Source organism: Falco naumanni, chromosome 7 (genome assembly GCF_017639655.2).
Source record: "Falco naumanni isolate bFalNau1 chromosome 7, bFalNau1.pat, whole genome shotgun sequence".
Taxonomy (NCBI): domain Eukaryota; kingdom Metazoa; phylum Chordata; class Aves; order Falconiformes; family Falconidae; genus Falco; species Falco naumanni.
This window is the reverse complement of record NC_054060.1, coordinates 28,806,630-28,822,965: the sequence shown is the minus strand read 5'-3', so window position 1 is coordinate 28,822,965 and position 16,336 is coordinate 28,806,630. Positions and strand designations below refer to the sequence as shown.

The 16,336-nt window shown below is 45.2% G+C and overlaps 1 protein-coding gene across 10 annotated transcripts in view; it reads right to left on the bottom strand.

The window, feature by feature from the left end:
* Nucleotides 1–16,336, bottom strand: part of CEP170B (centrosomal protein 170B) — a 60,267-nt gene that overhangs the window by 24,243 nt on the left and 19,688 nt on the right. For 5 of the 10 annotated variants that reach the window (XM_040601233.1, XM_040601234.1, XM_040601239.1 and 2 more), the window contains exons 5-10: nucleotides 15,788–15,846; nucleotides 14,297–14,435; nucleotides 6,154–6,255; nucleotides 4,548–5,024; nucleotides 2,265–2,327; nucleotides 659–1,422 (exon numbers count right to left, since the gene is read on the bottom strand). In XM_040601233.1, coding sequence (XP_040457167.1) covers nucleotides 659–1,422; nucleotides 2,265–2,327; nucleotides 4,548–5,024; nucleotides 6,154–6,255; nucleotides 14,297–14,435; nucleotides 15,788–15,846 — 1,604 coding nt within the window. Of the gene's footprint in view, nucleotides 1–658; nucleotides 1,423–2,264; nucleotides 3,273–4,547; nucleotides 5,025–6,153; nucleotides 6,256–14,296; nucleotides 14,436–15,787; nucleotides 15,847–16,336 lie in introns of those variants that run through there. The other 5 variants (XM_040601235.1, XM_040601241.1, XM_040601242.1 and 2 more) reach the window with 2 other exon arrangements.

The following is a 16,336-nucleotide window of genomic DNA, read 5'->3' as shown; positions in this document are numbered from 1 at the left end:
ACCCTTCACTATCTCAACTAGCTGCCACTTGCCCTGCCAGCAAGCACTCCCTTTCCAACCAGGCACAGCTAAATGCTTCCCACCTACCACTTGGGAAGGATCAAGAGCACCAGCCCTTGGTCTGCATTTCCTTTGGCCCAGCATAGGATACTGCATTAGCGATGGGCTGCAGCTCCTGTTCTCATAACGGTGGGCAGGAGGGGATGCAACGCCAAGGCAGAGGCTTGGAGCAGTCCTAGAGACTAGAGCGGCTCCCGGCATGATACGCCTCATCTTTGTTCTGTCGTTGCCTTTCCTCTAAACAGACTGCAAGCCCGCTCTTGCACTTTTGCATCCAAATCCCATTTTGGAAGCAAGGCAGCTCTTTGCTGTGGGCTAACTTTGCCTTGCACTCTGCGATTTTTTGTTTGTTTGCAATTTTGTTGGTTTGCTGGGGTTTTTTAAAGACCAATCTTACAGTTTGTTGGGGCCTATCCTTAACCCAGGTCACCCAGCACGATCTCCCACTCCTAAACATAAACTCCTGCTGCAACCAGTTCAAAAAAGGAGCAGTCCTTCATGGCAACAACTAATGAAGTTAGACCCTTCAGCCCAAAGTGCAGAAGCCCAAGCCTTCAGCCCTCAGCTCACTGGCCAAGCACAGAAAAGCAGCATTTACCTGATCTATCATTTTTCGCGCTTCCTCCACCTCTTTATCCTGCGACTCCGTCTCAATGGTGTATGTGCCTGTCTCGCTTACACTGTCTTCCTCATCATTCCTCCTGCCCTGGGCAGACTTTACCTCCGGAGGTGGAGCAGAGGCAGGCTCTGGTTCTGAAGATATAACCACACGTGGAGCTACTGGCACAGGCAGAGGTGCTGATTTCTCAGTGCTTGGCTTCCCAGACTGAGCAGTCTCACGCAAATACTCGGCCATAAAATCCTGAGCCATTTTAGACTTCCTCCCAATGCTCCCGTAAGTTTTGGCTGATGCTCTGGAAGCACAGGAGGACACAGTGTTGATCCGATCCTCCGTCTTCTCCCTCTTGAAGGAGCTAGTTCTCTGCGTCCCAGAGGAGCTGTTACTAGGTTTGCCTGCTTGGGCCCCAAGGTGGGACAGCGGCACCGCATTTCCCAGCTTCTCCGCCGGCACTGCGTTCTTGCGCTTTTCAGCCTTGGTCTTCAGCCCTGGATCGGTGTCGCTCTGGGAGGAGTGAGCACTGTGCGTGAAGGACTGTGACCGCTTCTTCCGTGGGGTGTCCTCAAAGAACTCGATGACGAAGGCCTGCTTGTTGTGCAGCATCTCGTGGGGATCACGCCTCATCTGGCGCTGCAGCCTGGTTTGCTCCGTCGCACGTTCGCTGCCCGTTGTTGTCTCCTTCTCTGCCTTGGGTGCCACGGGGTCTTCGGAGTCGCTCTGAGTCCCGTCCTCGTGCCTATTGCCTGGAGACAAGGTATGTAGATTTGACTCTCCTATACTCAGTTGCTGTGGCCTTGTCATTACCTCCCAGTCAAACTTTATCATTTCAGTTAAAACAAAAAAATCCGATAGGATTAAACAACTTCAAAGACACCTGCTGTGGTACAGGGATTGCAGCCCATCAGAGGAAATAAAAGAGAAGGCAGCTGTCTCTGACCCCACTTTTCACAAGTGGTTGGCTATCAAGTCATGCAAAAACAATTCAATAAATCATTTCAACCCCAAAGATTTCTGATTTTTTAGCGCTGATTGTTTTAGGTAACTACTATTAGTTTTGGGGTTTGCATTTTTTCCATTTAAATAAAAACGATGACATTATTTTGCCATTCTGCTCAATTACTGTAGTTCGAGATCACCTCATTAGGGTCCCTCTGTTACAGAGCAGAAATCTCTCTGCAGGATCAGTAAATAAGCCCTGCATGCTGCCTCCCATCAACTCCCCATAATGAAAGACCAGATCAGTGCGTTACAAGTGTATGCACCTCTGAACATCCACGTTACCCCTCTCTACGAGAGGGAAATAAACCAGAAGCTAACACTGAATTTGCAGGATTCTTTACTTTTCCTGAAGATTTAAGAATCACACCACGACACCCCCATGAGTTACACCATCCTATCACCAGCCAAGCAAAGTCAAATCATTACTTAAGAGTTCACTAAGCTTAAAGTAAGTTTATAATTATTTTTTGCTTATGTTAGCAACAACCATCTTTACAACCTGCTCTGTGTATCAGTGATGCCTGCCATTCAGCACCTCAGTTCAGGACTCTGAGAAAGTAAGTTAAAAATAAAACAAAAAACAAACCTTTTTTTGAAGAAGGAAACGGGTGTGAAGGCACACAACACGATTCAGTCAACGACCAGGAACCTGTCATCGGGAGAAGGGGGAAAGAGGTCTCTGCGCTCTAGACTGTAATATGCAGCAAGATATACTGGCTAAAATACCACGTGTTTGAAAGGAAAACTGCTCAAACCTACTTTGCAAGTTCTCCAGACACATGGGTGAAGACCATTTATTACTGCAAGTTAGCTATGAAAGATTAGAATTTAATACAAGATCCATTCAACCCAGGAGTCAGTCCTCTGAAGAGTTTCCTAACACTCATGAAGGAAGCTAGCAAACTTTGCATTGTGCCCTGAGGGCTGATAAGCTTCATCCTTGGAAGGGAAAGTTCTTAAATTAAAGGGTCTTGGCTAAGAACTCTGCTGAATGCAAAACGGTGAGGACACAAGGAAAAACACTCATCGCGCCCATGGATGCCCCAGCTGAACACCATGCACATCCCCTCAAGCTGCTAAGACCTAAACTCTCTAGTCTTGGTATCAGGCTTTACATTCACCACATTTTTCCTGAAAGTGAACCAATATTACTAATGAACCCCCATGGTGGGCGTCTCCAACCCTGAAGACTCGAAGCTGGTAGGCAGCCAGCGGTAGCCTCCAAGACATCTTCAAAATTAGCCCTGCCAGAAGAACACGTCACACAGCTATCGCAGATAAGTAACACCCTGTCCTCTGCCAAACCAGAGGTGGATAAACTCCTCAGGCCACCGACACTGTATGTTTTAATCAAATGTCCAAAGAGTTGATTTCTTGATATGCAAGTTATGCATTAAATTACCTCAGCTTCTTTTCATGTGTTATGGACTCTAAAAAGCCAAGTACAGTCAGCCTACTATTCCTGTGCATCACTTGGGAAGATCCTAGGATGAACAGCAGCTGCCTAACTCTCCATAGTTTTCTCCAAGAGGAAAGAGCAAAATTACTGAAACACATATGTATCCCTGAAAATGTTCTCCAGTAACTCAACAAAATCCACTATCACAGTAACAAAAAAACCCCAACCCAACCCCCCCCCAGACACAGCAGACTGAAAGTAAGACCCTAATAATCAAGCAAAGCACCTCAACTCTGTCCCTTATTGGGAAGAACTAGAAACAAGCAATGACAAAAAAGCAGTTCCATTGCCAGGCCATAACAAACCCCAGGGCTGGATATGTGAGACCTTTCTGACCACAGCGGCTTTTCAAAAAACTGTAAACAAAACAGCAAGTTGGAGGTGTAACAGGTAAAGCTCCTCATATTACGAGTTTTTTTCCAGTAAGGACCAAGCAAGTACTCCTTTAAGAGAAAGCAAGGTATTGCTGTCATTTAAGAAGGACCTCAAGCATAAGTAGGTCTGGTAACCTTCAATATCACTTCACCAGTTAAAGCTGCAGTTCAAAACAATAGCTTTTCCATAAGCCTGCAAGGGAGTGAGAAGGCAGGAACCAGTGGTCTCCTCCTAGCTGTTCAGTGCATGGCCCAAGAGAGAGATCCAAGCAAGCTCAAATGTTGCAAAAATACATTCAAAATCACATGACAACCATCTGCACTAAGACCTGGGCTTCAAACTATACTTCAGACCTTTGAAAATCTCCAAAGAACTCCTCACAGTGACACACTTAACAGGACACAGGTCCACAAAACCTGAAGGTTTTGAACACAGCAGGATTTCAGAAAAGCCTTCGTTTAAAAGAAACCTTCCTTCTACAAGCACAACAATTTCCTCCATTGGTGACCATTTATATCTCAAATCTGTCACGAGTCTTTATGTCAGGACCTTCTGTCATCCAACCAAGTGGCTCTGGTCGCTACAGCCATCAGGATGATCACAGGTTTAACCTCTTCTGGACTACAGTGAAAAAGAAGTCATTCCTTCAGCTAGGAGAAGCCAGGAGAAGAAAATCCACTGAAATGCCTGTATTTACCAGCCTGCCTGACCACATGCAAATTATTTTAGACATTTACAAATCAAAATCCTTTTTTCAATCACTGTTACTGCTGAGTTGGCATTACAGATGTAGAGGAACCAGATTAGAGTGCCCTCAGGCCAGCATCACACATGACTTGAGGGCCAGGTGAAGAGCCTGCTAGCCAGATTCAAAACCATTAACAGTCATTAAAGAAATATTCTTAACCTTGCAAATTTTGGCTGAGATAATTAAATTCAGTTCTCCTTGACAGGAGTAGGGTTTTCCCCCCTTTATTATGCTGCGTTTGCACGGCCAACAGAGAAGTACGTCCACTTGACGAAGTATTCACTCACCTTTAAGTGTCCTCACATGAACTGGCAGGTCACTCTTTGTACTGTACACATCATCTCCCGGAGACTGCCGTCTCATCAAGCTTGGGTCATTCTGGACAAGCCAGTCAGCCACTTTGCTCTCTGCTGACATCACTTCTGTATGAGCTGGTTCTTTACCGTACAGTCTTCTCTGTCTGAGTGAAAATTTAGTTACATGGTCTTTTATCTTTATTTTACCAGGGGTACCATCATCAAATTCAATGGTGAAAGAGGCATGACTCTGCACAACGGGGGCTACTACAGCGTCAACATCCTTTGTTGGGATCTCATGGACCTGTGTTTCTGGAGATTTTGATGGCTGCTGAAATTCTTTAGTTGGAATCTCAAAGTAACTTGGCTCTCTCCGGAAGGCAAACACAGACTGTTCTTGGGCATCTCTATAAGCAGAAATATTACCATTCAGTTCTTCTTCATGTTGGGTTATTTCTTTTGGTCTTTCTACAAAAGAGGAGGAAAAAAAAAAAAGACAAGAAAACCTTAAATTCACAAATATTAACTGAAATGGATTAAAGAAAAAATACAAGTTCTGGTTTAGATAGCTTTACACTCTGGCCTCATCACTGAAATCAGTGCTTACTGCACTGCTGCAGCCTGACCAACATTTATCTTCACTTTGTCCTTTCTTCAACTGCTGCCCAAAGAGAGAGCTGAGCACACACTCACACACGCACAGTTCTGTTTTGACAGAACCCATGTGGCTGGTGGCATTTCAAGGTTTCTGTACGCCTGGGCTGATGTGGAAGGAAGATCCTGTTTCACTTTGCTGAATTCACTTACCTACACACTGACTCAAATTTCCACAGTTCAAAGGAAAAGACTGAGTGTGCAAAGCTAATCACAGGCATGCTTTTGATGGATCAACACCTAATTCCATAACATCAGCAAGGATAAAATCATATATTTTCAGTAGCACCCAAACTTCTTGGCTAGAGAGTAACTTACTTATTTCAGCCTCTTGGGAGGGCTGCTAATCACAGCCCCTCACCGCTAGAGAACAGATACGCTGCATGTGCCTCGAAATAAAACACTTGTTTGTGCAGTAAAGGATATGCTTAATAGAAACACCAGGTTTACTGAACAAGTGACACCTTTCACATATACAGATTCACAACAGGAGTGGTAAGACTAAATGGCTTCTAAGGATGATGAGGTGAGGAACAGATTGCTCCCATATTAATCAAATTCAGTCAATGCATCAGCTCTTAAAGTGCCTCTTAGCAAACTCCTGGGAGACACAGTGGGTGGTTTATTCAGGTGGGCTGCATACAGTCACAGATACAGCACTGCTGCATAACTGTGTCTCAAACCAGCTTAGCAAGGCCTTTCTCATCCGTACTGAATTATTCCACAACTGCTGTTTCTAATGTTCAAACATTTCAGTGGAAACATTTTATTTTTCCCTTGTTCTGGTTTCATCAGCAGCAATCCACACGTAAGAATGTGCACATGCGAGCACAAAAAAAGTGGTAATTGAAGCCTTGAAGCAGGATAGGTTCACACAGTAAAGCTCAAAACTGTACAGAAATTTTGTCCCCCATATTCTCCCACCCCAAATCACCCCCATTACCTGAGTAATGTTCCTCTTGCCTTCTGTCCTCCTTGTTATTTGCATCATCTTCCCCCCACCAGGAGGGCTGCCCATAAAGAGGGGTGCGGTAAGTACTGGTTTCTAGGAAGAGGATAAGCAAATACCTTGATACAGAAAATACCAGTTTACCAGATTCACTGAAGTCAATCACATGCCAAAAAGGAAAAAAAACCAGCAGGGTCAGATGAGATCAGGTACCTGTTACATTGCAGTTATAACAACAAGAAGTTATACATAATAATAAGTATGCTCAGGCTTTTCTTCCCCCTACTTCCCCAACCCCGTTTTTCTTCTTTACATTCTGCTGTGAGATGTTGACTCCACCTCCCTTCCCCGTCTGTCTTAGTTGCATTTCCCAAATACTGACTTTTCTCCCTTTCTAGCCTCATTATTCACAGAAAATGGAAGATTTTTGGCAGGACAGACTACAACACACTACCTACAAAATTGTCTGCAACTCACCCGCAATTCAGGTTAAATTCAGACTTTTTTCCTGTTCTTAATTGGGAAGACTTTAGCTTTGCCCTTGCTTGCTCCACCATGTCCTCGGATGCTGCGAGGCCAGGGATTTTTTCCAGCATTCACCACTCCCACTCTAGGTGACGCACATCCCACAACAGTAAATTCTTGAAGTGTTACAAACTTTGGAAAAATGGTAAACCCACCTCCTTACACATACATAAAGAAGTAAACTCTTGCTCTAAAGCTTAAAATAAACTAAGTGGATTCCCGAGTCACTGCAGGAGAGGCTTTTCTCGTGGAGAAGCTTCCCGTAGAAGAGCCAGGCTTCCATCGTTATCAGCGAGCACTCTCTGGAAGATCAGGGCTTCACCACAACAACTGGTACCCAATGGAGCTGATCTACTGCTTCTCATTTATCTCCCACAAAGCAAGATTGTGTTTTGGCAGTGCCTTGGGCTGTTGCTGTTTATGCAATAAGTAAAAAGAATACACCTCAATTTACCTGTGGTATAGTTGTTATGTTTTTACAATAGTTTCAAAGAAGGAAATAAAGTAACTTTTGTCCTTTCATCTAGAGGTGATAGAAACGCATGGATAGGCCAGGGGCTGAGGTCAAGCTCCAGCTCTGTTAGGTGTTTCTGCCTCTACCTGTGACAGCCATGAGCACACGTGTTACCAGCCCGTCTTAACCCTGGCTCCAGCTACAGAGCCATAGCTGGGCTTCTACCGCCAGCTACTGCTGGGACTGTGGTTTTAAAACCACACGCTGCTCTGCGTAAAGCAAGCCTCCAACAGCCCTGCAGTTTTGCGTTCCCTGCTTTTACCAGGGAGATGACAGAAATTAGTCATTAACATACAGGAAGCCAAGAGAGGAAGTCAAAGGAAAAAAGATGACTGATTTTAGGCTGCTGTTTCTAAAGCTACACAGACCCAATGGCCGCTACTTTTTTCTACAATAGTTCCAGAGATACACGCTCATACACTGGCAGTCCATAGACAAAAATTTTGCTTTACAGATGCAGCCCACAGGCCCTTCCCAAGAGATCTTCTTCCTCTTTCAAAATTAACCACACTGCCTCCCTTCACACCGAGGATCAAAAGAGGCTGAAAGCGTTACTCTCCTTTCTGCCTAGAGTGCACGGAAGATAAACCGTGTTCCCATTATGTAGGCGGCCTTTGAAAGTTCAAAGGAGGAAGCACTTCTTACTGTGAATAAATTGGAATTGCCAAGCAATATGTTTCATAATTGAGGATGGGTAAACCACTCCAGGGAGAGGGGCGGGGTGGGGGTGGGGAGAGAGAGAGAATCCTATTCACAAGCTTGTCAATGAACTGAGGCACCCAAACATAGGGTCTGGTCTCTGCTAGGCTGAGACCTCCCGTCACACAACCTAGCAGAAACCTACCGCCCTCTCTTCACGCTATGACTGGCCCACTGGACCCCCACCCCAATCATGCAGGATCTGCTCTACCAACATCAGGCACTTCTTTTGGGTACACACTACAATGGATTATCACCCTCTGAATTGCAGTATTTATCTTAGTGATCAATATTGATGGCCAAGAGGCAGTCAGGGCCATGAGAAGGAGAAAAACACTTTGGGGCGATGGACAAATCCATTAACAACAGCCAGCTATGTCTGGGGTAACTCATGCCTAAAGATCAATGGGGCACCGCGAAGGGCTCAACCCTTAAGAAACAGGACATCTTGGATACTTGTCTCAGATTAATGTGATCAATTATGAAAGCTCATCAGTGGTTTATTTCAAGTTGCTGGTGGAACAAATCCTGAGCACACTACCCTACAGATGAAATGCGAAGACCATCTCACACTGACTCTTGTACAAGAAGCATCTTTCCCAAGCATGGGTGCTGTTACCGCTTGCACTTTGCAAGGAGTTGCCTCATTGCAGATTGTCTCTCCAGCACATCCCAGCCCCTCACAGGATCCCAAAGGCCCCCTAGTCTAGACAATTCTAGTTACCTGTTCCAAGAAAATTTTGTTTTCAAAGGGGCAGAGGTGAGCTAAGAGAACTCACATCCATCCTGCATGACAGACTTCTTCCCAGAAGCTGCTGCATTCCTAAGAGCTGTGTCCCACTTGCATACCGAACACAGGAGCTACTGCCTTTGGCCCTCAGGAGCTTTTCTGCTACAGGGAAAAGGCAGCTAGGGGAGCAAGTCAGCCTTGGTCAGACTTTTTCTATTGATGAGGAACTTTGGGATTGCAAGGAAAGCAGAAAGAAAAAACAAGAGGATTTATAAAGAATAACGAGCCAGCTCCTTCTGTCCTCTCAAAATTTTCCCTCCACCCTAAAGAGCCCTAATAGGTGCTTGGAAATTCCCCAAATTCCCCTTCTGACAAAAGCTAGCACAAAGCCAAAACCCCAGGGCATGTCAAGGAGCACCTACTGAGAGCACATCAGGTTGGCCAGAGAGCAGAGACCTGGGGCCACCAGGGTGGGAGAAACCCTGCTGCGCTCACTGCACGGCAGCAGGTCCCCCGCTGCCCATCACACAGAGCTCATGTGGCTCCACTTGGGACCCTCTGTTACACCGCGTGTAACACACCTGCTCCCTTCTGTGGGGTTTGGTTGTGGGGGTTTTTTCTTCATTCCTTCCCCCTCCCTGCCTCCACAATAAACTGGAACTTCATTTTAAAGACTGCAAAAAGCACAGATGGAAAGCCAAGGAGTCAGTATCTTGTTATCTGGGGACAGTTTCAATATTTTAAGAGCAATTAATGTTTCCACTGAGCCTTCATATTAATTTTTATTTTCAATAACATTATCAAGTGACACAGACACCCTCATTCTCAGCTACTGCTGAAAGTGACCTGATGCTGAGCCAGAGTAAAATTTCCCTGATTTCAGAAGAGCTACACAAATTTGCTGTCCTGGTCATGTTAGACCCTTCTGTCCCTTCTAATTTGCCAGCACAACCAACCTGACGCCTCTCCCTGCTCCAGCTCTAACACGACAATATTGTATAAAGAGGGGAGGGCAGGAGGGGGGCTGGGGGAAGCATGATAGGAAGGCAGCTAAACCAGATGGCTGTGACAGAAGCAGGGCAGGGAGCAGCTACACAGGCAATTGTGCCAAGGGGCTTTGCTCTTCACCAGCTGGGATGCATTTTGGGTAGTGACCTCAAGTAGGACCTGCAGCATCCAGACCACTGCATCTGTGTCGAGACACACATAGCATCCTGAAGCCACCATTATATTTTAGTGTAAGATGGAAGCTTTTGCAAGAGCAGAGACTCGGGGCTTGCCCAAGTCAGCAGTGAAGTGAGGAACACCAATGAAAACTAACTGCTCGGTCATTTTAATGACATGAGACTTACTCCAATTGATGGCAGCTCGTTACCACCTCTCTGCACTCTGTGCCAGGCTACCCAGATGGTGCCAATTCATTTAGACATATTTCTTGGCTCAACAATTCAGGCAGACAGCCCGAAAACCATCCTTTTAGATAACTGAATTGAGGTCAGCACAAGCATTCAGCTAGATAAATACTGAGCTACTGGTGACAGTGTAATACAGGGAAGACAACTGATATACACGTTCTGCTCCTGCATTTCAGTCTTCGGGGCAGTCACTCAAAAGAAAAAATGAAGGTTGTTTTAGCACAGAACAAGGGAGGTCCATTTGTTTAACAAGTCTGACAAGAACATGGCCTGCTAAATTAATACAGAACTATTGATCACCTGAAGGAGAGGCACCACAGTAAGAGAAAATGAGACGTGTCAATACAAAGGATGTATGTCTGGAGAAGTGAATTGGACAGAACACCACCCGGGCAGAAACAAAAATACAGTCCACACGATGAAAGGGAAAGGAGGAAGCCTGTGTTAATGCTGCCTTCTATCAGCGTGTGGGCAGAAGAGTTTTCATGACAAGCACGCAGCTCCCACTGCAGAGGGGTCCAATTCCCCTTGAAGGAGTCCCCTGTGGTCAGGACTGAGGGCTGCACTTCGCCCAGGTCCTCACAAAGCTTCCAACTGTCATGAGACAGGCAGCAATGGCAAATTTCTTTGCTGACAGAAGCACACACAGCTTTGAAGCTGTCCACGGCAAGTCATAACAAAAGCATGAGAAATCCAGCTTGCTTTAAGTCAAACTGTTTTTGATTCATTATTAATAACAATAATGTCTGTCTTCAGAAGATGCAGAGCAGGCTTCTTACAGCAGAGGCCTTGGGGGGAAAAAAAAAAGATGATCTAGCTATAATATTTTAAAATTAATTCCTTACATCTCTTCTTTTTTACATCTCCAAAACAGAGAATTCAGACATACTAGGAATAACCATAAAGCAATTCTCTGACTCTTTGCTGCAGAACTTATTTCATATGTGCCTGGCAAACCTAACCTAAGCCCTGATCTTTTGTACCTGCTGTGAACATACACAGATCCCAGAGGCTTTCAAATCAGACTGATAATCACAAATCTATTTATATTAATTACACGGTCAAATCTTTAACATGCTGCAGGTACCACCATCCTAGCTCAGAAGCAAAACAAATACACCATCACCACTCCCCTAAATTAAAGGCTAGGGTAGAGCTGTGTGTCTAAATAGCTATTACCATGATCTCATGGGGAAAGCAGCCAAGGACCATGGAAACCACTTCACAACTGGGCACAACTCCCACTGCCTCTGTCCATGCTGCCTGCTGACCTCAGCCCCACACACCAACAAGACTTTCAAGTTGGCCACAATGTTGAGAGGACTCCCTAATGGCACAGACGCTAACCTGGTGAGCAAATCTATTTCACAGATCCCAGGAGAAGCTCAAGTCCCGCTCCTGCAGGTGATGCCCATTTCAGCTGGACACTACAAGCAACCTCCACCCCTGGAAACTCGGGCCTGCAGCAGTTATTCAGAGATTAGTCATCACATTCAGCCTTAGCTAGTCCCATCAGCCTGTGAGGGCTTTACACAAAAAAAAAAAAAAAAGTAAATTAAGATCAGCCTGAGGATTAACTGTGTTGAGAACAGAAGACCACAAAGTAGCTTATCTCATCCAGTACCTCAACTCAGGTAGCAACAGATGGGGATCGTGACAGTCTTAAAATCTGCTCAGTTCAAGGCTGTACCTGGCCTGATCACTTAAGGCTTTCAACCTAAGAGCTGATGGCTATTTTTAGCATTAACTAGCTGAAATGGGGGCACTTTTCTTATTCATATCCATGTCCAACCCATAGGGCTTACCAAGCTTCTTGCTTCAAGTATTTCACAAAGACTGATGATTTTCTGCTTAGAAGAAACATACACCCGAAAGCTGGCAAGTTCAACCGCATAAAGGCTAAATGGCTGTTTCCCATTCACTCCACTGGGTCTCTTTATCCTCAGCCCCTCACCTCCCTCCCATTTCTAAGCAGCTCTAATTGTTCACATTGTTTTCTTAAACCTCTTCCCTGAAAGCTTGCATTCCCTCTGCCTCTTTTCCACTCAGGCCCTGGGAAGCGATCCTTCTAAAGGCTTTTGTCACCCCAGACCTTGCTTTAATTAGTCAATGCAAATTCCTAAATACCTACAGGCTTAGCAAAACAGCTCTTTCCCCAAAGCCTCTTACTGCTGCCACTAAGCAAGCCCACTCCCTGTAAGAAAACCTACATTCTTCTTTCCACTAATCATGCTAAATTGCTGCCACTCCTCCAAGCAACCAAGGAGAAACTGTGCATGTGTGCAGCTGAAGACAAGGTGAATTAGTCACATCGCAGACAAAAAAGGGACTCACTGATCATCCTGCTCATGTGACAGGTGCTTTTTGGAGGGAGGCACTGATTTAATGCTCAGGCTCCCTCTCTTGCTTCCACAAGCTTCAGTCCACTCCAGCAAAATACTTTTAACAAAGCCCTGAATTCCTCCATCATTCTGTGGGGTTAGCAGCACTTCACAGATTTTTGTGTGTTTGTCAGTCCCACTGCATGTGACATACTTCAGCACCGGCCCCCAGTAAGTACTCACAGTCCTTTTTGCCTTAGACCTAGTGCCCACCAGTGACAGAAACATAACGCAGCCCTGCAAACCACCCGCTAGAGAAATGGGTCACCTTGCTGAAGAGTCAACGTCCTGACTTTGAAGGTGTTCCAAATATCAACCACTTATTCTCTGTAGGTTAAAATCATCCAGAGTGTGTTTTGGAAGGTGGCAAGAATAAAAATGAGAATGTTCATGCAACCAGGCAGCAGCAAACGCAAACTGGCTCCATTTACTGGCAAAGTGGCCCAGTTACTGCCAACGCTTTTCAAAAATCCTGTGACCCTTGAAAGGCAACTGGAGAGCGCTCCTCTCTGTGAGGTTCCCCTCTTCCCGTCCTCCACGGTATCATGGTTAATCATCACCAGCTTCATCCCTTTAACTGAGCGCTTGCGAGGCAGTGTCACAAATGCCACATCCATGGGGGAAGGTGACACACAGACACAGCTAAAGCAACACAAAAAAAGGTGCGGAAAACGGTAGCTGGGCACAGGGGTGCATGTGCATGTACTTTCACATAGAGCTGGAGGCAACAACAAAACCAGGGAGAAAAATTGCACTGTTTTAGTACACTATGTCAGCTTAGAGGGATTTTAATAGAGACAATACATGGGAGATTAAGGTCAGCCAACTCACTCCACACAAAGCCTTAACAGCTTTTACCCGAAGTTGTACCCTTTTCCAGAAAGCTGCTGTATCTATCTCTAGGTCACCTGACACAAGATGCTGCCTCACTCTTTTACTTGCTAATCTCCTTCCTTCCACTCACCTTCCTGCTTTTTCCTCCAAGAGACCCCATGCGCAGTCTCTCTGCTAACCCTAAAGCTTTCCAATCGCTCTGCCATTCCGGTGCCACAAGACCACCTCTGGCAGACATCCATCACTGGGATGGTTTAAAACTGCATTTGTTCCTCCCATGCATCACCAAGCTCTAGAAGACCACCGGCTGATAACTGAGCAGAACTGGGGAGAACCTGCCAGGGCAGTGTACGTACAGGAGATAGGAAGCTAGGTGAGACAAGACTGCTTGGGAGGTCTTGGTCCACCACGACAGGGAATGGGGAGGAAGCAAGTTTGACAAAGGGTCATTAAAGGAAGGCAGCAGTGGGTAAAGAAATGGAGAACAGTAGGAATTTTTCAAATGGAAAAGGTTTGCAGCTGGGGAACAGTGAACCTGGAGCAAATGTCTCCCACTTTGGCAGTCAGTTTCAATCCCACATCTTGGCACGTTAGGAAATACAGTCATTCAAGACCATACAGAGCTTTTTTTTAAAAAAGGCTTGTTGCTTCTTCCCCTGCCTGTCAGCATCATACCACAGCAGCCACACGCTTTCTACTCTGAGTCACCGTCTCTGTTCAAACACCAGCTCATGGTTAGGAAATTAAAAATAGACCAGACAGGTGCCAAAGAACTTACCAAACCTGCTCAGCCCACAGGTTCTCCAGCACACACACTGCAACAAGGCATGCTTGAGCCATCACACCAGCTGATCCTTTTTTTTGGAGGCTGAATCTCCAAAAACTGAGACTCTGGAATACTCAGAGGATTAGAAAAAGGACCCTTCTGGAACTGCTCCTAGATGCAACCCACAATACTGTACCATCAGAACCACGACCCCGTGCAGGGCTGAGCCGCAGTTTGTTCTGAATCTTGATTAACTGGTTCCAGAGCAAGTACCTGTAATTGCTTTCCTCTCTCCTTTCTCCAGCTTCGCTTGTGGGGACTCAGTATAGACACCGTGTTCCATGGGCTGCTCCGCCCTCTTGATTGCTGTGCCTTTGTAATTCATCTGAAGTTGGCTGGTATACTTCTCATGCTGCAGAAACAAGCAACAGTTGCAGCGTGCCCCTGTGATCTGTATACTAGCCCATGTAAAAGATAAACCACCTTTCCCCCACAAACAGATCACACACAGACAAATAGCGCAGCTAACTTCTACCAAAAAAAAAAAAAAAAAAAAAAAAAAAAAAAAAAAGAGACCTGAGTAGAGGCTACAGAACAGCAGAAAGGCCAGCTGAGAGGTTTGCAAGTACCCCGTTTGGAAGACTAAGTGACAATTCTAGTTCACTAGAAGGTCACTGTGAGTTAGTTCTGCAAAACAGCTAATTAGGAAACCCTTTAAAGAACAAACCAAGAAGAAACAGAACGTAGGCCGTTTTCCATTCAGGATTCAAATCCTAAAATCCCCTTTGTTCTTAAAGCAACATTATAAATTCTTTCAGGGTGCTCATTTGCATTATCTCAGTTTTTCAGCAGAGACAATTAAAATATATCTTAATTATTTCTCTCCAAACGCTCTCTCCAGCTAGGAAAGTGATTCTGCCTTAAAACAGGCTTCACACATTAACATAGTAAATGAGCTATTTAAAAGTGGGTTTATTACAAGTAAAATAATAAAAGGGCATACCCATCCAGATTACCCCTAAGTAAATTCAATGAATCATGTGCCCAATTCTAGCTGTTACATTTCCAATTCCCTCCAAGTCTTAAACGTGGAACCAGGGCTAAACCGACAGTATCTGCTAGCCAGGAGGCAGGTGATGCTTGGCACTGATAGCCCAAGTCCCTCAGCTGAACGTGACAGCTTTCTTCCTAGAGGGAGTTGCTTTTCTGCCTTAGCTAAGCAGATGCTCATACTTGTTACTGAACCCTTTGTTTAAAGAAGGCCTCACTCAGAGGACAATTCAGTAAGTAAAAACACTGGAAGCTTGAAGGCAAAAATGAGATGATATACAGGAATAAATTAAGAAAACTTAAGCCTGCTGGAGGAAGTGTGATGGAGCTGGCCTAAGTCACCATGCTCAGAAAAAAGCATCTGCACTCCACTTCTCAGAGGGAACAAGTTCTGCTGTGCTTCACCCACAAGTTAATGTGCTGGCTGTTCTTTAATACATTACAGCTTTAGTAATTTTTTTTTTGTTGGTAGTCATAAAATCATAAATAACTTCATTACATATTAGCACAGGGATAACAGAGATCAGAGCTGAGATAACTCGGAAATGTATCCCTCAAAGTAAGGTCTTATTAAGTCCCAATCCAAAGACAGACTCACACTATAGAACATTTCATTGCTGTCAAGAGAATTTTAATATTTCTGTTTGCTTGACCATTACTAGAGCACTTAAAAAAATTTTTTAAAAAAATGCACCTGCATCCAGACACCCTTACCTTTAATGCTTCTTCTGGGACTTTGTGTTGAATTTGTTCCAGGACGTACATGTTTGAATGTACAGAACTCATTAAGGAAATGGCAAAGGAATTGGAGATGGACAGAAAAATCTAGCATTTAATCATGGAAAAAAACCAAGATCACAAAACCAGAGAACCTTAAAATACGTACTAAAAGTTGCCTGCGCTGTATCCCACCATGGCCTTTGTCATGCATGTTTTGCAAGACAGCGTGCAATCGCTTCTGCTGCCCAGACCCACGCCAACTGAAGGGTGGCAGACAAGGGGAGCAGGGCAGAAGAAGCCTGGAGGAGCACCAGCAGCTCCGTGCAGGACCCAGGGGAGCAACCAGACCCCTGACTCAATGCACACCCCGTTCCTCTCCACCTGGTTGGCAGCTCCAGGCAAACCACTCTCTTCCCATGGTATCCTGGCCAAGATAGGGCATTCTTGCATGCTCTGGACAAGTGAACAGCAGAGTTCAGCTCCCTGCTGGGGATGGTGATGCCTGGGACTATGGTGCTCTCTTGCCCTGCCAAGGCCTTTCAG